The 22,586-nt window shown below is 43.7% G+C and overlaps 1 protein-coding gene across 1 annotated transcript in view; it reads left to right on the plus strand.

The window, feature by feature from the left end:
• Window positions 1-22,586, plus strand: part of Fam81b (family with sequence similarity 81 member B) — an 86,174-nt gene that overhangs the window by 12,813 nt on the left and 50,775 nt on the right. The window contains exons 4-5 of the mRNA XM_038323904.1: window positions 11,108-11,351; window positions 20,900-21,018. Coding sequence (XP_038179832.1) covers window positions 11,108-11,351; window positions 20,900-21,018 — 363 coding nt within the window. The remainder of the gene's footprint in view (window positions 1-11,107; window positions 11,352-20,899; window positions 21,019-22,586) is intronic.

A 22,586-nucleotide genomic window follows, 5' to 3' on the forward strand; every position in this document is an offset into this window, starting at 1 on the left:
ACAAAGGATTAAGAAAGTCTTCTTGTGAAAATGTGGCATTCAGGGTCTGAGGACAGCCATTGCCAGGTCTTAGGTCAGTGACAGGCATTCTTTTATGGCGTGCTTCACTATTGGCTACTGAGTGATGGAGACATATCCCACATCATGACATATAAGAATGGAACATGAGGCTCTGCAGCTAAGCTTTGGATGGGGCAGATCAGACTGGGCTGTCACCAACCACAGGAAGTCCCTGGTTTTCTATAATCTGCCCACATTACCTTTGCCCATTATAGGAAAGCTGCTGGAGATAAGGTGGCAGAGTCACGGGCACCTTGTGCTACTCAAAAAGACCCCCAAATCCATCAGAGCAAAGATGCCCAGGAGAAACGCAGTTATCTCTACCTCAGAAGGGTCTAAGAAATGACTAATGAAAGACCCGCTGGAGCATGGGCACACTCAGACTCAGTTCTCTGGAGGAAGACAGTGGGGCTTCAGCAAGAAGAGAACCAAGCAGAGAAAGGTGACTGAGGAAAGCTCCACGGTGTAGGAAGTGAGTTACACACTCGTGAGCAAGAGAGTAAACATGCCTGCCTCTCTGAGGAAGGCGTAACAGCAACAGGAACATTGCAGTGAGGCAGGAAAAAGCAGGAAGCAGGCCCGGCTTCTCAGATGAGACACTGGAAACTTCCGAGTCTCGGTCTCCTGAGTTGGGAAAAGTTGGTGACAAGTCATTGTGGAGATGAAACAAAATGAAAATACAGTCCTATAGTGATATGCTAGCTCTAAGGACTACATAGAAATAAAAGGACATTAATTAAACTGTGCTAGGACCTCCCCTCCAACAACTTACCACCTATGCTAATTCCCAGGACTGCCATGATCACCACCATTCTGTTGTTGCTGAACAGAAATATGTATCTCACAATCTTGGGAGATACAAGTTCAAAAGCAGAGTCTACAGATTCGATGCCTCTATGGGCTCGAGGCGGAGCTGGCCCTTGGGGGTGGGCACTCCGGACAGAACTGTTGCTTGGCTTTCCATAGGCTTCTGGTAATAGCTGGCTGCCCTTGGCACTTCCTGGCTTATAGATGTTTCACTTTAACCTCTCCCTCTCTCTCCTCATTCTGCCTGGGCCCTTCACAAGGCCATCTTTATGTAAGGATACTAGCCATAGTAGTTTAAGGCCACTGATACTCCACTGTGACCCCATCTTAGCGATATTCATGATGAACCAACTTCCAAATGAGGTCACCTTCTGATATGACGCATATTAAGACATCAACATATGTATGTGTTGGTCGCAGTTCAGTTCATTGTACCACTCAAAAATTTTAAGAATTTGAGTTCGTCTTGCAATTCCACATACAATTTTTTTTAACTGAAGTCACATAGACATATGTTATTTACACATACACACATGGAGAGAGAGAGACACAGAGGGGAAGAAGGGGGAAAGGAGAGGGAGGGGAAGAGAGAGCATGTTTTCTCGGACAATGTCTTGATGGGAACTCCAAACATCCTCGACCACTTGCCGCTTCGGGCACACATTTATTTGTATGTGCAACCCAGATGCCCATTCTGTTCCATCCACACAAGGGTTTTCCTAAGAAACTTTACTCCTTCTAACATCTTCTCAAGGAAGAAGCCAGGCATGGCATTAATTTTGCAATTCTCTTAAAACCTCACTGACCATGAGGCCTTCATGCCTTAGAGTCCATAGCTCTTCCTAAAGTCACATAACTGTCTCTCTAGCCTCTTCTTAGATGTGTCACTGTGTGGAACTGTCACTATTGGAATGGTCCCGATGCAGGCTCCGTGCTGGCACCCCCCAGTCCTAGTCATCTTTCTGGACTCTTTGCCCCAAACGTGAATTGCCTCTCTCCCCCTCAGAGGATTCAGACTTACGCTAACCTCAGCAACACAGGCTTGCTTCCACAACCAGCAAAGTCCATCTGCCAGGTCAGTTATAGACAAGCAATGGAGAAACTATTAAATATAGCTCTTTCTAATTCATCATCCCCACACGCTCACAGAATTATTTTTAAACCATCAGAATACTTGCTACAATTTACTTTATATTTCCTTACAGGACTGTGTGCACTCAGAATGTAGTTAGGCCTTAAAATTGATCATGTGAAAACGCAGAGAATCTTCTCAACATGGCCTCTTATGCTCAGAAGAGGGTTGAAGTTTTCCCATTTTTGTCTCTGGCTTTTACAGGTTTCCAAAATGGTTATCAGAAGCTCCTAAGTAAATTTAGTGCTGTCTTCACAGGAACAGACTAGGCAACAAAGTGAGAGACTCATGTACCAGCGCCTTTGCCAGGCACAGCACAGCTGGTGTAAGTCACACCAGCTCGAGAGAGGCAGAACTCAGCCTGGGGAAAATCTGTTCAGATTCAGCTACAGTCAGAGAGGTGTGCAAAGCCGCCTGTGGTGGCTTTGGGGGGGGGGGGGCTTTCTCCTGGGGCTAGCGACTCCATCTGGATCTGTCTGGGATACTCAGTCATTTCTTCCCTTACCAGGAGAAATGTATGTAAACCAAGATCCCAATAGTTTGGCGTATTAGTCAGAGTTAGTTAGTTAGGTTGTGTGTGTGTGTTTATAAAACCAGGTAGCCACAGCTTGCTAGCGAAAGGTCTTGGGTTATATCCCCTCTGATTTGACTAATAGTACTCAATAATAGGAATAACCCAATGATTTGAAGAATACTACAGTCAGGAATTTCCATTACATTACAAAGATTCATAGGCTTGTTCTTCCAGTTACTGCTGAAGAGAAACAAGTGAGGAAAGAATCTTCCTTACAGCAATGGGCAGGGGAAGGAAGGCCTTTGTCATTTGAGAGTCCTGTGAGGAGAACTAATGAAGTGTTGGGTGTGGCTTTGGGGAGCATCATTAGCAAGCATGATAATTATGTTCTAGGTAACAGAAAGCCGTAGGCATGGCAAGCTTTTAGATATCTCCCTAGATGAAAAATGACTTTAAAATAAGCCTAAAAGTCCACAGGATAAAACTAAAGGAGAACATGTACAAGTCCTAGGTGTCTCCGCAGTGTAAGCAAATGCATTTGCATGGAGGTATGTGCTGCCTCCCCAGAGGTTTCGGTCATGTGCTGTATGGAATAGAAACACCACGGGGCTGAAGAGATAGCTCAGCGGTTAAGAGCACTGGAGGCCCTGAGTTCAACTCCCAGCAACCACATGGTGTCTGTCTCACAACCATCTATACTGGGATCTGACGCCCTCTTCTCACATGCAAATAGAGCTCTTCAATGTATAAAATAATTTTTAAAAAAATCTAGAAATACAACTGAGCCAGCTATGACACCAGCGCTGCTCCACTAGTCCCTGCCGGGACAGATCTGCTCTTTATTGCCATTCTAAGAACAGTCTTGACCTCGGCTTAGAGCATCCCTAAGGGACAATGGGTCCCTTAGAGCAAGGACTGCAGCATGACTGCATGGCATTGGTTGGTCTACAGACATTCTTCTCGCTCTAACCAAACAGCCAAGCAGGCCCAAAGGCCCAGTTTGAAGAGCCGGCAACTGCAGTCCTTGGTCTCGAAGTGGTGGCTCTTGCTTTCTAACTCGCCGAGATGCTTCTTGGTGTCTGCAGAGCTTGAGAGGTCAAGTTTCACACTTCAGTAATTTCATGTATACCCTGCTTCCCTCATCCATGGACCACACTACCAGTTTCAAACAAAACTCTGGTGTATGGTCTTCAAAGTACATTTGAATCACATACGTGCTTTCCTTACCCACACATCCTAGCTCTCCTGACCCATTCCAAGATTATGATTTAAGAGGTCTACAGTAAAGACAACAAATCTGAATTTAACAACTTCCCTGTCTTCCTATATCACTAATTCAAAAGCCTTTATGAGAAATACTGAATTACACTAAGTCACAAAGTAGGCGATTTAGGAAATACGTAATAACTGGTATATATTTATTGGTAAATCTTTAAATATCGGGGCTTACAAGGCAGTTCAGCAGGCAAAGAACCAACCAGCAATCTTGAGCACCTTAACTGGATCCCATGATCCACTCCTGTGCTGCAGCTGCTCTGCACCCACCACCCCCACACACTAAATTAATCATAATGTCATTTTTAGGCCACTAGATAAGACACATTGTTTTTACCTGCACATAATAAAAACCGTCAAGCAAAGGTGGCTTAAATATATAATAAATATACTGATTGTAACACCTGCATCTGAGTTACTCTCTTGACACAGTTCGTGCAAAGGCCTGGAGATTGAAAGAACACACAAGAAACCTGGGTCATTTGAAAGGAGATCAGCCGAATGCTGTTTATTCAAATGTAGGGAAAATCTTAAAATACCAAGCTGCTACACAATGGAATACCCCCCAGGCAGGTGAAAAATTACCACGCCCAAGGTGGAATCAACAATGCCCTATAGATAGTCACCAGGCGGGGCAGAGGGAGCACAGGTACAAATAGAAAATGCTGGCTGGCCAGAGACTGTCCTCAAAATGAACCCTGGGAGCAGGGCTCTACAACTGATTAGCATAGATAACAACAATAATGAAAAATCTAGGGTTTGGTTAATTTAGTGGCTTAACAAATTTGTCAAGCTGCCAGAATTTTCTTTTTTTTTGCTTTCCTTTTATTTCATGTTCACAAGATCAATTCAGCAGTCCCCTGAACCACATTAGCATGACAACATCCAGCAGAGAAGGATGCCCTCCCCTTTCTTCAAGGCTGAGATATCTACCCAAGTCTCCTTGCATCTCCTTCTCTGGAGTTGCTTCACACGTGTCTATCTAAACCACACACGTCGCGGGCTAAAACAATACAAGGGACAGGCACGTGAACCAAATCAGGCAGAAGTTTGCCATGCCATTAGGAATATATGAATGTAATCAATAGTGTCTGCCACAATGAAAACACCCGAGAGAATAATCTTAAAATGGGAGAGGGACAGTATCTGTCTAAAACCAAAAACTAGAGCTCCCCTTTATTGGCAGTCCAGACTATAGACCACAAAACAACATTACCTCAGAGGAACTAATGGGCAAATTTACAGATCTCGTCACCATCAGCAGGGCCTGGCAGCCTCTTCTACTCGGCCTCTGACTCACACACCTGATTGAGAACAACACTGCCAGCATGGTAGAGTTTCAGAGGAGTGTGTGTGTGTGTGTGTGTGTGTGTGTGTGTGTGTGTGTGTGTGTTCCACTTGGCAATGTTCCAGGAGAGCACTTAGAGTCAAACGAGCAGTAGGCTGAATCTAACTAATCAAAGCCCTGAGCTACGCCGTTGTTGTCTTCCTCTTCCTCTTCCTCTTCCTCCTCTTCTTTCTTGTATTACAAAATGCACAGAGGAAGGAATAGCGCTAACTGGTCTGAGGTTGTTTCATTTTGTTCCAGAAAGCAAACTTAAGTCCTGAGGTTGCAATGACCTGCAACTTAGTCATTTTTTACTGAGCCTTAGCTGAACAGAGAAATTAGTCAACTATAATCACTTGACCTCCTACTATGTGCTATGGCCTCTTCTGGGTGCTAAGGATACTGTGGGAAATAAAAGGTCTTATTGTAGTGACGGAGGACAGAAAATTAAATGAAGTGTCTAGAGAGAGATGACTTGTGTTTGCAGAGGATCTCCACTCAATTCTGAGCACCCTATGACAGTCAGCAACCAACTGCAACTCCAGTTCCAAAGGATCCCACAGTCTTCTGGCTTCTACAGGTACTACATATACACAGGGCACAGACATACATGCAGGAAAAAAATAGCCATGCATATAAAATAAAAATGAATAAATCTTTGTTTTAAAAGAAAGAAAATCAGCTTAAAGAAGTAAGAACAAGTTTATGTACTCAAAAGCTTGTGGAAAAGATGATCTGGGTGTTGTGATAGTAACTGAGACAAGGGGAAACTGGTGTTAAGACTGGGTGATGGCCAGGAGGCAGTGGTGAAATAAGTAACTGTAGGAAGAATAAATGAAACAGGAGAATCTGCAAGTGTCAAGGCTCTAAGCAAAAGAGCTGCTTGGTGTCAGAGCAAGGCAGGAAAATCCTGTGGGAAATGAGCTGGGATCTTTTCTCAGCTCAGATAAGACACAAGAGAGAGGTGGGAAGTTGGTAAGTGCTGTCGTTCTAGGGCCTGAGAAGATGGATTGGTAGGAACCAGAGCTCAGATTCCCAGCACCCATGCAGTGTGAAAGCCAGGGCTGGTGGCTGCAACCCCAGAGTGGGGACACACAGCCCCAGCGCGTTGACTAGAAGTACAGTCGATGGGACCAGATGAGATCCCGGGCTCTCATGTCCCAGCACACGGAATTGATATACAAATCATGATTAGAAATAGAGACAGTTTATTAAGAAAGAGAAAATGACATCCCCAGATGAGAAGGTAAATGACAGATGTGCCTGGTAACTTCTGATCCTTTGCGGGTTGTTTCTTTGCCATCTGCCTTCTCTGTGTGCCACAGACCTGCTGTTTGTTACAAAGAGTCCTGGAGATGAAGTGTTTCCAGAGGTCTCATCCAGTTATCTTATGTCTCTCCCACACTGTGAGCCCAGAGGCGTCAAGATGTGGACAGAGCACCAAGCTCCAGAAAAACACAGGCAGCCTCTGCCAGGCCTACAAACAACTTTCTGTCAGTTCTTTATGCTGCTTGTGGAGAAGCAAAGTTACAGGGCAGTGGGGCTGGCAGCCCTTTGCAGGGGGAGTCTGTGGAGGACACTGGCCTGAGGGAGTCACTCCTCCTGCATCTTGTTTGTGACTCAGCACTTCATAGAAGCCCTCAGCTCCTCCTATTCAAATTCCCGCGGGAGAGTCTGAAGTCTCCTGTGCCTAGTTTGTTCCAGAAGCCCTCAGCTCCTCCTCCTCAAACTCCCGCGGGAAAGTCTGAGTTTGTTCCAGGGCAGTAGGGAAGCCTACTTCCTCCAAGCTCACCCCCACTGCCAGGCTGGGCTGTCTCTTACCTCAGGCATTAGTGGTTACCTGACTCAGGCTGCAGCTCCGAAGAAAAGGAGACAGCCTGTGAAAGCTATGCTGACTTGGAGCAAAGCCAGGCCTTCACTCTCATACTGCGTGCAAACTGCCGCACTGGATAGGACCTTGAAAAGGTGACTCCACCTTAGGCAGTCCCAGAGCCTCGCTGAGCCACCTGCTGAGATTTGCCTGCTGGCAACCCTTCCTTCCTGAGAGCACAGGTGTCAGGCACACCACATCACAACTCTCCCTCCCTCCCTCTCTCTCTCTCTCTCTCTCTCTCTCTCTCTCTCTCTCTCTCTCTCTCTGACACACACACACACACTCACACACACAACACACTCATATACTCACACGCACTCACGCACACACGCTCACACACACTCACATATGCACACACACTCACATACCACACTTTCACACACTTACACACACACACACACACACACGGCCCCAGAGTTTCTCAGAGGATACATGCTTTCAGGTCTTCCAAGTTCTCATAAGAATTCTCTCAAATTGAGAAGAGGGTAGTTGTGCTAATTCAACATTTTTGTCAAAACTATCAGCAATCAAGAATGTTACCCGAAAGATTTGTTCAGAGGAGCAGGCCCTTTCACCCTGAGCTTTATCTCAGACAATTCATGTTTTTTCAAGGCAGGTGTACATCAGCTGGTGTGGTTGTTAGTGAGAAGGTAGTAAGGAAACCACCGAAAGGTTCTCTCACAGAGATGGAGCATCTACAAGAGTCCAGAGCAGAGGGGAAAGCAGCAGATGCGGCCAGGAATAGAGAAGTGGGCAGTGGAAAAATCATGTGGAAGGGAAGCCTGTGAACTGGAACCGCCTAGGAGTTGAGGGTAGAAGAAGAGGTGAGGAGGGCCAGGATACATAACAGGTAAGGCACATATGAATAGGGACTGAAGAAGTGTAGAGGCTAACATGGTCTTTGTGGCAGGCAGATACCCAATTCACTGGTTCCTGAGATTTGTTTTACTCCAGCTTGAGCTGAGCCTTAGCAAAGACTGTCATGATAGGGTTATCCACTACCTTCAGGGGAGTTGGGGCTCCATTTTAGATCTGACAAAGGTCACACTAGTTCTCAAGCTTCAGGCTCCTTTAAAGTTTCAATTATTTTTCAAGGTGGCTAAAGCTGTATGTGGCCCCGAGTCCCATCTAGAGCTAAGTATAAAATTCTATGGTTTCAGAGCAGCCTCAGCAGGGATTCTAGAGTCACTAGGATGCCTGGGCTGAGTGGAAGGCAACAGGTTCCTTTGAACCAAAAAAGACTGCTGGAGGAGTTTGGATAGATAGATTTCTTTTACCATATTGCAGGCCCTGGGCCTCTAGTCAATAATGGGCAGCACCTAGGATTCAGTAGAGTCAAGCTTGACAAAGGGATAGGATCAAGGCCCAGGTAGACAGTAATGTAGGGTAGGGCCAAGGAAGTCAACAGGATCGGATAGAGACCCAGGTAGACAGTAACACAGTGTAGGGCCAGTGTAGACAATGGGATAGGATTGAGGCCCATGTAGACAGTAATATAGGGTAGGGCCAAGGTAGACAATGGGATAGGATTGAGGCCCAGGTAGACAGTAATGTAGGGTAGGGCCATGGTGAACAATTCAATTCTTTTCTAAGTGATGCTAGTGAGGATGTAATGTTAGCATCTAACCTCTGCAGCAGCTGCCTCACCCCATTTCAGACACCTACTAACACACTGTACATCTCTAGCTGACAGGCAATCCCAGCAGAGTGCCTATAAGTGCCTGGCATCCATGGGATTGTGGAGAAATGTGATGTGGTTAACTCTTAGCTTAAACTCAGTGTGTTAAACAAAAGCTCCAAGGAGAAAGACTCCTTTACTGGACCACAGTATAATGGAAGTCCCCCAGGAAATTCTGTGGGAACTGCAGCCCTGAGTTATGAGATCCCTGCCCCCATTTGAGGTGCTTATCTGCAAAGAAAACATAATAAATTCCCTCTGCTCCTGGAGCGGGGAAAGGAAGGAATTTTGAGTGCATGGTGACCGTGCCTTGATCCCTGCCAGGGTCAGCTTACAGTCCTTTCACAGCCCCCTCCTCATTTGGTGCCATGGTATAAAAGCCAGCCCCAGCAGGACAATAAAGAAGCTGTTCCACCTCAACCTCGTGCTCTGTGCATTCATTCAATCTGGACACCCTCCGCCGAGATTCTTGGTTCCAGCCCGCGCTGGCGGGGCAAAATTCAATATCATTGCAGACTAGTTGAAAATTAATATAATTCTACCCAAATCTAATGAAATTGTAGCCTTTTAAGAGGTCAGAAATCTGCACTCAAGCACTAGAAGGGGCCTAAACTGGGATAAAATAATCAAGTGCTTTAGCCATGTCTGGAATGACCTCAGACCAGTTCTTTACCTAGTCTACATAATCTATTTTCCTTCCTTGTGAAATTAATATAATACCGTTAAACACTGATAGAATAATGCACAGTGTAAGTCACCAAGAGAAAGATACTGTATACAATGTTTTCCAGCTTTGTACAGCTATGGAATGCTTTTGCAGTGGCTAATTTTACTTACTATTCCAAAAGAGAACCTCATAGAAACTCTCCCAACAGTCACTTTGCACATTCACATAGTGTGTGTGTGTGTGTGTGTGTGTGTGTGTGTGTGTGTGTCCGTGTTTTGGCTAGAGGTTAACATAAAGTATCTTTCTCAATCATCCTCCACATTATATTTTGAGACAGGGTCTTGTAGTAGGAGGCCACTCATTCATTCCTGGCTGCTTAGCCCCGAAATAACCACACAAAAACTATATTATTTGCAATACTGTTTGACCAATAGCTTAAGCATATTTCTGGCTAACTCATATCTTAAATAAACCCATTTCTATTTATCTGTGTATAGCCACATGGCTGTGGCTTACCAGGTAAAGTTCAAGTGTGTCTGCTCCTGGCAGTGGCTACATGGCATCTCACTGACTCTACCTTCTTTCTCCCAGCATTCAGTTTAGTTTTCCTCACCTACCTCTGTTCTGCCCTGCTATAGGCTCAAGCCAGCTTTCTTTATTCAATAATGGTAATCACATCATACTGAGGGAATCCCACATCAGGGTCTCTCACTGATCATGGAACTCACTGAGCTGTCTAAACTGGCTGACCAATAAGCTCCAGGAATCTCCCTGCCTCTGTCCCCCATGGCAGAAGTCACAGGCATACACCACTGTGCCTAATTTTGTGTGGGGGTTCTGGGAATATGAACTCAGGTCCTCATGCTTATACATCAGCCATTTTACCTACTGATCTCTCCAGGTCCCCCATTTGGCATTTCTAAAGTTATATATAAGAACTTGTATTTTTTCAAATTAAAATAAAATTTGTATACAAGGGTATATAAATATATAAGTCATTGAAGAAGGTTTCTGTCATCCTCCCTTAGGTCTACTATAAATTTCTTCACAACTATTACCATTTGGGCTTTAAAATTTGTCATCATTGAGTATGAAATAACTCTAGCTTAAGAAAATCAGAAGATGTATAGGGTTTAAATGCAATCTGTTCCTTAGAGGAGACACAAACCAAACTTCTGAAATGTTTAAATATCCCACAGGAGAAAAAATGAAAAAGTAGTGGTGAGAAAATGAGTTCAGGCTCCCAGCCCCTTGATTTGGATGGAAATGACTCCCATGGGCCATACATACATGCTTATCCCCAGGTGACGAACTGCTTAGAGAGAATTAGCAGTTTTCAACCTGTGTGCTGTGAACCTTTTGGGGTTGCATATCAGATATTTCACATTATGATTCATAACAGTAGCAAAATTACAGTTATTAAGTAGCAATGAAAATAATTTTATGGTTGGGGGTTACTACAACATGAGGAACTATATCAAAGGGTGGATTTACAAAGTTTGTAAACTACTGGATTAGTAGGTGTGGCTTTGAGGTTTTTTCTGCCCACTGCTTGTTAGTTGTTAGTCAGGATATAAAGCTCTCAGCTACTTTGTACTTGTATGCCGCTGCACTTCTCAACATGATGATAATGTACTAAGCCTCTGAAACTGTGAGTCTCTAATTAAATGCTTTCTTTTATAAGAGTTGCCTTGGTCGTGGTGTCTCTTTATAGCCATAAGAGAGCCCTCCTACTCGTTCTTGTAACCCTGCGGTGTTTCTTTCTTTTGACCAGGGGTTCCCCCTTTCTTCCTGTCATTCCAAACAACCAGACAAGTCCTCTGGAAGACAGATTGAATAACCAGGAGCGCACCATAGCTTTCCTTCTTGAGCAGGCCTTCCGCATCAAGGAGGACATCTCCACTTGCCTCCAGGGGGCCCAGGGCTTTCGAAAAGAAGAATCTCTTGCCAGGAAGTTACTAGAAAGTCACATCCAGACCATCACTAACATCGTCAAGAAACTCAACCAGAACATTGAGGTAGGTCTGTTTCCACATGTTGACATCACTGCTGAACAAGGGCTATCAACCACTAGAGTCATTTTCAATTATAGAAATATGTTACTACTGTTCCAGAAAAAGAGTTAAACTTTTTGACTATAAGTTATGATAAAAAATAATAAAACAAAAACCTTTCTTTAGAAAATACTAAACACCTATTTTCTGACAGTAAAAAAAAAATGCTTTTTTAGTATGTCAAACATTGTGCTAAAAGATTTTATTAGTCTAAATCCATAAGACTATGATAGAGTTTTATATACATCAACACACTGAACCCAACGACCCTCTTCCCAGTTCTCTCTTCTGCCAGCCTCTCAGCTGTGCACTGCTATTCTCTACTTAGACCATTGCTGGGGTCCAGCCCCAACATAAATTATCTCTCAGACCAGTGTAGAGGCGTGGAAATAATTGAGGCACAGTCCACACAGCGGTATGGGGGGGGGGGGGGTCCCAGGGTTCATTCAAATCCTGAAGATCATTTTAGTTTATTATCCAAACAGCTTTTATATCAAAGGGTAAACTGAGGGGGAAGTTCATTAGCATTCTGTTTCCAGGGTAGCAGGACTTAAGTCATGTCCACAACTATGGCAGCTCTGTAACAAAACGTAGCCTGAACTAACACCTCTTCCTAGGCAATGTCCATAATTATAAAAAAGGAGCAAAGCAACATTAGCATATTCTGACCCTTTGTTAGGGATGGTGATACTTTGTCTGGAAAGGCTAGGTGACCTCTTTCTGTGAGGCCAAATGCAAACTATGGCTGAGAGTTTGGCTGCCATACAATGTAGAGACATGGGCCTGTATGATACATGGCCCTACAGACTATCTTCCTGTAGCTGTCCCTATGAATGCTCCTTATTTTGTTCACATTCCTACTCAAATGCTACCCTAGATGATAGCACTTAGTCCCCTCCGGCCTCAACAGTCTCTGCCTCCCTTCTACTCCCCCTTTATCCACAGCTCTCACCACCCAAGAGCCATCACAGTCTGTCTGTCTGCTTTCCTCTTCCTAAATACAATCTCCAGGAGGCAAAGATTTTGTTTAGTTTACTTCACATACCAGACCCCTCAAAAAAGATTTTTAAGATGTTAAAGGAAACAAAGTTTTGCTCAAACAAGATCCCTCCAGTAAACAATGGGAAGCAAATGCTCAGTACAGGCCTTTGGTCAGACTTCTGCCAGTGTTTGCCCACGGTGAGTCTGGGCAGACAGCTCCCAGAGACAGCTCAAACACCTGAAGAACCATCAAAATTGACAGTGTCCTGCACTAGACTTGCCCCCGTCTAGTAACAGTGAAACTTCAGGGCTGATTCTTTTTAGTAGGAAGAAAATCAGACACCATCCATGGGGTTAACTCAGCATAACTGGCTCCTGAACTCGTGTAATGACTGCAGGTATTTATAAACTGGATGTTTGTGTGTAGGTCTAGTAGAATTCATAGTGCAATGGAGAGAATAGACAAAGTTAAAACTCAACATAAAGTTACAAAACTGAATGTGATTACAGTGTTTATGCACCTGGGCATGTTGACATGTGCCTGTAATCTCAGTTCAAGGCAAAACAAGGGAATAACAAGTTCTAGGCCAATTTGAACTACACTATGAGACCCTGCCTTGCAAAATCAAAAGTTGAAGGTAAACTCAGTGGAGAGCACTTGCCTGGCTTGTATAAGTCCTGAGACTGATCCTAAGGGCCATAAAAAAGCATTCAAGATTGTAACAAGAAGGAGACTGCTTGTTGGGGGTTTCTGTAACATGAGGGGCTGGCTTGTTGGGGTTTATGTCCTGCCCAGTTCCCCACAGCTGGCAAGCCCCAAAGAAAATCACACAGAGGTCTCTATAAGTTATAAAGCTGATTGGCCCATTAGGTCAGGCTACTTATTAGCTCTTGTAGCTTATATTAACCCATTGTTCTTATCTATTTTAGCCATGTGGCTCAGTACCTTTTTCAGTGGGGCAGATCATACCCTGCTGCTTCGGTGGCCTGGGCAGGAGTGGGAGGAATCAACTTCCTCCTTCCCAGAATTCTCCTGTTCTCCTTGCATCATTTCTACTTCCTGTCTGGTTTTTCCACCTATACTTCCTGCCTGGCCAATCAGCATTCATTTAAAACATGAATGACAGAATACAGACAATTCTCCAACACCACAGGATGTTAAGATAATTTAATTAACTATAGCAAAACAGAAACTACTAGGCTAGCATTAGTAAGTAACTCAGTTAATGAACATTATATAGGGAAATGAAAGCTATTCCAATATTTTAAAGAAAACTATACACATCAACCCAGTTAGTTCATTTGCACATTGGTCCTAAAAATATATTCAAATATGAAATAAAACTTAACTCAAGTCCTTGAAAGAAATGGGGAGGGTTATTTTACCACAGTTGCAGCAGTTAAGTGGCTTTGCCCTTTTAAAAGTCAAATGGATTTTTGAGACATGCTGGCCTTGAACATGCCTTTTCATTCCAAATGTTAGGGTATGTACAGGCATGTACTTACAGTTAGAAAAAAATAAATTTAACCAGGAATTTACTGGGAGCTCACCAAAGCCAGCTGGACTGGGACTGAAAGAGCACAAGATCACACTGGACCCTCAGAATGTGGCTGACAACTGGGGCAGACTGAGGGGGCAATGATAATGGCACTGGGATTTGTCTCTATGGCATGTACTGGCTTTTTGGGATCCTAGTCTCTTTGGATGCATACCTTCCTAAGCCTGGGTGGAGAGGGGAGGGCCTTGGACTTCCCACAGAGCAGGATACCCTGCCCTCTCTTAGGACTGGAGGGGGAGGGAGGGAGGGGGAGTGGGGGAGTGGGAGGGAAATGGGAGGAGGGGAGAAAGTGGAAATTTTGAATGGTATTATTTATAAAGCAATAAAGAAGTAAATAAAAATAAAAGGAAATCAAAAGAATCAAAACAAAATCACTACAGCTTCCAGCTGGGACCCAGAGAGTTCAGGCTTCTGAAATTATGGCAATGGGGGCAAACTCTGGCATCCTTTTTATAGAAGGAGTAAGCATTAGGTATGGACAAAGAAATTTTACAGTTTTGAAGATAAGCATTTTAAGATTTAAGATTTCTGATAATAAGGTTTTAGCTAAAGTTTTACCCAAACTTGCAGATCATCTTCATAGTTAACAGTGTCTACAAGGATCCTACAACTCTTTCAAGCACAACTGGTTTCACAAAGAGGGAGATATACTAAGCAAATAAAAAAAAAAACAGGAAGGTTTTGGTTAAAGTTTATAGGACAGGATGGTTGTTGAGAGTCATATACAACTCTATTGGGAACCAGCCTTCCTATGTTCCAGGATAGGAGCATGAAGATTAGAATTACTAAGCAAAAGGAATAGAGATATAAGAGAAATAAGAGACAGAAACACAGAACAGCCTCAGGAGAGATATTCAGTGAATACTGACCCCAGGTATGTTTATTCCCTCAAAAAATAGATGCAATAGACTTCATTAACATGATAGAAGGAATAGCCTTGAATTCCGTGACCCTTGGTCCAGGTGCTGTGGACGCACCTCTGTACTCAAAATACTAATTAACCTCACCCAAGGTCAGGACCTCTTTGTAGCCACAGCTGTCGATAGCAATTTTGAAAGACCAAGAATAAGCTCAAACTCTGACCTTTACTCAAGGTGGAACAGGCTCACGTCTGAGGACCCCCACACAACTTTCTATTAAAAGTAAACTTTGGTTCACGGCAATTGTCAATAACAAGTGAAAGGCAGGTTATTGTAAAAACTACCTTTAGCTATAGAGAGCTATAGTAACAGAAACTAAGCTTTGGTTGCAGCCAGAGCTGCTGGTGAAAGCAAGGAAGACCCCTGGGAGCCTAAGAAAACTCTTAGCACGACAGGCTGCTCCTGTTTTCCTAGACTACAACTGTACACACTCAATTTTACTCTTGGATTCTTCAGGATTACCCCACAACATATATTCTTGGAAGTGGACTTACTAGGGTGTAGACATGATAAAATTATACATGTTGCTAAGTTGGCTCCACAAGCTTTGCACTAATTTACACCTCACTAACGTTCTGTGCAGTGCTTCACACTGGGCTTCACACTGGGCTTTACACTGGGTTTATACCATCATCTAGATTTATTGTTTCAATCCTTGCTAATGTACAGAAATTAGGTTTTGGATTTTTTTTCCTTGAAGATGTCGAGTTCACTTGTTAATCTGACTATGATAATTTGTATTTCCTCTGCCAATAATCTGTTCGTGTACTTTGCTAATACATCTTTTGGATTTTAGTGTGTTTTAATTAAGTTTAATTTGATAAGCTTGTTTATGTAGTAAGGATGCTAGCCAGTGGTACATTTCTAAACACTTAACAATAAGCAACCACTATTTTTGTGAAAGAAAATCCCTACTCTGTAGCTGTGGCAAGGGGCAGTTTTCAGCCTCCTCTTATAGTGAAACCAAGCCCCAGGTATGGGTCAAAGAGCTTTTACAACCTTGAGGTCAGGCTTAAAGTCACATTATATTGTAAGTTTTACAACTTTTGGTTAATGTATGATGTTTGTGAAAGCCTGTGACTGGTCCAGTCACTTTTTACTGTCCCTGAAAGAATGCAAGACAGAGTGTAGTCACATAGCAGACAGTGAAGAATTAAGAGAATATAAGCAGAGGGTCCCACAGAGGCAATGTCTGCAGTACCTACCAAGCTGGGAAGCCGGGAGCCAGGAGACAAATGTTAAAAGTTTACATCTGGGCGGGTGGTGGTAGTGCACGCCTTTAATCCCCCAGCACTGGGGAGGCAGAGACAGACAGATCTCTGTGAGTTCGAGGCCAGCCTGGTCTACTACAAAGCTAGTTCCAGGTCAGGCTCCAAAGCCACAGAGAAACAAGTTTACCTCTGTACACAGTGGCTGCCAGGATTCTTTTAAGGCAGAAAGTGTTTGTTAAAGATTAACAGTGGCTGCCAGGTTTATTTATTTATTTTTCTCCCAAAATATGTTTGGGATTACAACTTTACATTTCTATATTCCTAGATTGGACCCTTTATTTCTATATTATTTTCCTGGACTCTTCAGCAAGCAAGCAAACAAAAGCAACAACAACAATAGAAAACCTAAAAACAAAACAAAACAAAACCACACACGCACAAAAAAAAAAGTCTCTTTGCTCCTGCATCTTTCCTACTTCTCCAACACCTCGTCATTCGTCCTGGTGGCAGTGGGGGACTGTATGATAAACAACACAAGGCATATAGTACACCTCTTCGTTCCATCAGTTTTACTAGCAAACGTTCATTGCAATGAGTCACTGGTCTGGTTCAAAGCCTATGGATGCTCACTGGGACTCCTGGGATATCCTGTGACTGCTATGAGTCTGGAGATCTGGCGGTTTTCATCCCACCAGACCAGTCCCTCTACCGGCTCTAGTAGGTCCTAGATGGACCAGGTGCTAGGGTGGGTCAACCCAAGGCCTGGCATGAGTTGTAGCCAAGCTGGTCAGTCCAGGCTCCTGGAGCCAACCACCCTGGGCCAGGGGTGGACTCAGCTCCCCTACCTCCATGCCTTCAGAGTCAGTTCACCCTGGCTTGTGGTGAGGGGTGGGGACCATCTCTCCAATGTGCAGGGGCCAGATCTTGTGTTTTAGTTTCCAGTGAGAGTCAAGGCCAGCTTTCCCAGGGCCAGCAAAGGGAGGGACAGTTCAGCATGGCCCTCTGATTTCATCTTGCATGGTTCCTAAGGCCTCCTGAGGTGACACAGGCCACAGATATCCACACTGACCCCAGCTGTAACTGGACCATGGACTCAGACATGGCTCTCAGCAGCAGCTTAGGCCTGGACAACATCCTGGCTCTGGGTGGAAGGAATGACCACTTGGGTGGGAATGGTTCTGGTTGACAGACACCACCAACACCTTAGGCTGTGGCCCTAACCCTGGGTCTCTATGTTCCTTTGGTGGCAATGCAGCATCTGGACTTCAGCACAGGCCCCAGCCCTGGTAGGACCATGGACCCCGATGTGGTCTTTGGCAGCACCTGGGTCTGGATGCCCCAGCAGCTATATGGCCCTGAGACACCAACATGGCTCTGGAAGTCAGGTGTCTGTACAGCCTTGGGAGGTAATAGGAGTCTCAGACATCAGCACAGACCCTGACTTGACTTTCAGCTGCAAGTCTGGTCCAGACACCACCATGACCTTGTGTGGCAATGCAGGCCACTCAGATCTGGGTGTATCCTCGTTCTTGGACACCAACCTGGATTCAGGTGGCTGATCTGACCCTGGGCATCCTAAAGGCACTCAGGGGCAATAGGAGCCACATACATCAATCTGGACCCTGACTGCTATAGGGTCATGGACCCAGACATGGCCTCAGGCAGTAGCTTGGTCTGTCAATATCCTATCTCCACTCAGATCAGGATCTCTCTAGTATCAGCATGGCCCCTGGACAAGCAACAAGGTCACAGGTTGCGGCCCAGAACACAGGCTTCATTTGGCCTTTGGTGGCACCATGGAACTTGGGCATCAACATAGACCTCAGCTACCGTAGGACCATGGACTCAGACATGGTTCTCAGAAGCAGCCTAAGCATGGTTGTCATAATGGTTCCAGGTGGCGGCCAAGGCCACCCAGATCAGTAAGTCCCCAGTGGCAGTGTGGATTAGGGACCCAAACAGGGACCCAAGAGGTGGCCTAGCCCACAACAGCAACAGGAGCTCAACAGCAACAGGAGCCGTGGATATCAACACAGACCCTGGCTACTGTAGGACCAGGGAACCCGACATGGCCCTTGGCAGCAGCCTGGACAGACCTCCCTCTCTGTCTACTCCTCATTGGCCTTCTCCATGGCCCCAGGAAGCAAGCAGCCCTCCCACATCTGTCAACTCCTCACTGTCTTCATTTCTTCCTTTCCGAGTCTTTCCGCAGAACCATTCCCTTTCTCTCTCTCTCTCCATTTCTCCACTATGTATTTCCTTACTAAGGCACCAGGCAGGGCCCTAGCTGGCAGAGCCTTGAGGACCACAGCCAGCTAGACCCGGTCTAGGCAATAAAATTTGTAATGGCTTCCTGTGCGTTTTTTAAATTTTTTTATTGTTTTTTTTGTTATGTATTTTTCTCCCCCTCCTCTTCTGCCCTCTCCAATGATCCCCATGCTCCCAATTTACCCAGGAGAGCTTGTCTTTTTCTACTTCCCATGTAGATTAGATCCTGTGTGTTTTTATCTTGTTTTTAAAGTCCATTTACCTGTTTCATATAAAGTTAAACATTCAAATATTCTGCATTGCAACTACAAGGTAACCAAAATTACTGGCACCTTTTGTCATGGTATGTAAGGTCTTTTTCATTCCTATCGTTCACTTTTTAAAAACTACTTTTGCCTGGTATAATTTATCAAATTTAAACACAGTTCAGGCATTTTTCTTCTCATCTTTGTGTGCTGTGGTCCCATAGGGTTGATGGAAATCATAATGGAAATATTAGTACCATAAGAAGAGTTGTAGTAGGCTTTCTCTGATCACCAATCCCCAAATCATGACACGGAGACTTATTAATTATGAATGCTCGGGCTAATATTATGCTTGTCCTGCTAGCTCTTATATATTATATTAACCTGTTTCTCTTCATCTATATTTTGCCTCGGGGCTTTTAGCTTTTCTTTCGTTTTGTATGTCCTACTCTGTGTCTGGCTGGATCGCTCCAGACATCCACCTCTCTTTCTCCCTTGTTCTCTTTCCCTCTTCTCTCTCGAGCTTCAATTCCTCCTCCTCCTACTTATCCTCTCTGCCTACCGGCCCTACTTATCCCTCTCCTGTCTAGCTATTGGCCATTCAGCTTTTTATTAGACCAGTCAGACCTTTGTGGGCAAGGTAAAACAGCTACATGTTTTATATAATTGAACAAATGCAGCATAAGCAAATACAGCACATCTTTACATAGAGCGATATTCTGCAATATGAACAAATGCAACACATCTTTACATAGAGCGATATTCTGCAATATAAACAAATGCAGCACATCTTTACATAATTAAACTAATATTCCACAACAAGGAGTCAAACACCACAGAGCAGGGATTTTCTCTCAGAAAAAATACTGATTATTTATTGTTAAATGTCTTACTAAACTCAACCATTTCCAGAAATCACAAGTTATTTGTTTTTTCCAAAATATTATGCTCTTTTTTCTCAACTAAATGTTTGTCAATATACACTGAAGTTGTCAACTAAAATATTATTTTTAATGGATATATATTTCTTATTTTTAAGTTAATGGTTACAAATTGATATAAAATATTTTAAAACCACTATTCTCAGCACTGCCAACTTGGTACTACAGGAAAATGCCAGAACACATTTGAGATATGACTAGCAGGGATAAAATCTGAACACAGATAAGAGCTCTTTCACAATCTCTAAGGAATATAGAGTAGACCCTTTTTTTTAGTAGACCCTTTTTAAAATGATGTCTAGTTTGGATTTTATCTCTTCCATTATTTGGTGACTCCTTTTAAATTTCTTTCATATCTGTCAAGAGAGAGAGAGATGGGGGGGAGAGGATACATAGATATCGTAAGAAGCCTCTACTCTAGTAGGTTTCCATATGATCCTTCAAATGGCCCTTAGTTTTAGCTGTTGGCTGGTCCTCCCATGTTTCCTCTCTTTCTCCTTTCCTCCTTGTTTCTGTTCAACCCTCCTGCTCCAATCTACACTATGTCTCTTCATAATCATGTATTTTATTTTCCCTTCCTTGAGAGACCCTTCCCTCGCCCCTAGACCCTTATACCATCCCTAACCTCTGTGTTTATATGGATTGTAGCATGCCTGATGAATATTTAAAAGCTATCATTCACATATAAGAAATATATACCACATTGGTCTTTGGGGAACCATTTCCTCATTGAAGATGACTTTTTTCTAGCTCCATAGAATTTCATGCTCCTGAGAATTTCATGATTTTATTTTTTATTTAACAGCTGAATAATATTCTATTGTGTAAAGGTATTGCATCTTCATTACCCATTCATCTGTTGATGAACATCTTGCCTGTCTCCAGTCTCTGACTATTTAGAATAGAGCAGCAAAGACATGGGGGCAAGTCTCTGTATCAGGATGGAGAGTCCTTTGTGCATGTGCCCAAGAGTAGTGTAGCTCTATCTTGAGGAGGATCTGTTCCCAGCTTCTTAAGGAACAGTCATGCTGATTTTCATAGTAGATGCCAATGTTTTTCGATTGAGAGATTTGACATAAAACCTTGTTTTCTGGCTAGTGTTCAGAAATTATTAAGACTTCATTAGCCCCTGGCAGCACTCAGCTGAAACTACATCAGCCTCCCTTAGTTAATACAACTCTCTCTCTCTCTCTCTCTCTCTCTCTCTCTCTCTCTCTCTCTCTCTCTCTCTCTCTCTCTCTCTCTCTCTTCTCTCTCTCTCTTTCTCCTTTCCTCCCCCTTCTCCCTTCCCCTTTTCCCCATCTGCTTAACCACAATTTACATTTTAGTGATGTTCTCTTATCATGAGTATTGTGAAATTAATGATAGTCTTAACTCAAAATTACAGATCCTAGAAGACCAAATAAGAATTCGAGACCAGGTGGCCACAGGAACTAACTTTGCCATGCAGGATCTAAATATCAAACACCTACAAGGAGTTGGAGACCTTCGAGGAAGAGTAGCCAGGTGAGAAAGTGTGTTTGGCCATCTAACAGCCACAGATGTCCACAGAATTCCTCTCAGCAGAGTTTCCCATTTTAAAAGATGAGCTAAGTGGATGACCTGTAGTTGAGATACTACCTCATAAAACTTTGAAAGTCTGATGCTTGCTTTCAGTTCCATGAATTCTTCTAGAGAATATCCAGTTTGGGGCTAGTGGAAGTAACCAGGGTCTTGTCTTTACAGTCTTCAACTGCCCAGATGTCAACAGTTATACTTGGAACACCCACATAATACAAAATCCCCACATGTATTGTATTAAGAGAAATAATGTATTTAAAGTATGCAATGATTACATACAAATCAGCCAAATACATGAGTTCTGAGTAATATCTTTTGTATGGGACATTTAAATCAAGAGTTAATAATAGTGTACGAAGCAGGAAAAAAAACTGTCTAGATAATGCCAATGGTAGAAACACTGACGGACATACCAGAAGTTAGGTGATGACAATGTCTGGACTGGCCTGACAGACACATGAGAAATTACCTGAGAGTCCATTAGCATGGGTGTCTTCCACCTTACATGCCAGATCTATTTCCTCGTTCTTTGAATTTTCCAACTTCATCGTATTCTTTCCAAAATGTAAATTACCAGATGAGACTCAAATGACTGACACTGAAGTCAAACCTCCCTTATTCTGCTTATGCAGCTGTCACAGGATACCTGAAACTAGGTATTTATAAGAACAAAAACTCAAGGTCTCACAATTGCAGAGGCTGGGATGGGAATCCATACCCCAGGATAGCAAGAGTCATTGTCTTGTAAGGGCTGCATCTTCCAGGGGAAATAAACAGTTTTCTTGTGTGGCAGAAACCTGAAGATGCCCTTGAGGGCCTTAATTTGGCTCATTTGGGAGGCACTCCAGTGGTCTAACGCCTGTCAGTTGCCTCAGCTGATGCTACTGCACTGACAACACTTAGATTTGGAAGGATACAGAGTTAAATCAGAGAATCCTAGGGTATCTAGTCTGCCAATTAAATAAAAATTCATTCATACTCAGAACTCTGGAGAGAGAAGCAGGTGGAGCTGTGAGCTCAAGGACAGCCGTTCTACACAGTGAGCTTCATGACTTCCAGAGTTCCAGTCTCAAAACAACCAAAATCCACAACGCATCCAACTCATTCATCATTTACCATAGGCCAAGCTAAGACTCAGCAGCACAGCCCCTCAGTAGCTCTTTTCTGAGCACCTGGCAGAACCACCTCTGTTGACAGCTTGCCCGCAATGAGGATAACACCATCCTGGATGCCTGGGTTGCCACAACCATGCTGAAACCACACTGGGCAGAAGAGGCTGCCCCAAGGATCCAATACTCAGGATGAGTTTTGAAAGGTCTGCAGTAATGAACTAATAAAGATGGGAAAGACATTTCACACAGGAGGGAAAAATGTGTTGACAAGAAGAAAGGGAGGTGCACTGAGGCATATTGCAAGGCCTGCCTAGGAGGAGAGTATTCTGGTTATGATATTCTGGAGTATGCATCTAAGAAAAGATGGGAGATAATGCTAATGAAACAACCAAAGCTGAAAAA

Source organism: Arvicola amphibius, chromosome 3 (assembly GCF_903992535.2).
Source record: "Arvicola amphibius chromosome 3, mArvAmp1.2, whole genome shotgun sequence".
In the NCBI taxonomy this organism is placed as follows: Eukaryota; Metazoa; Chordata; class Mammalia; order Rodentia; family Cricetidae; genus Arvicola; species Arvicola amphibius.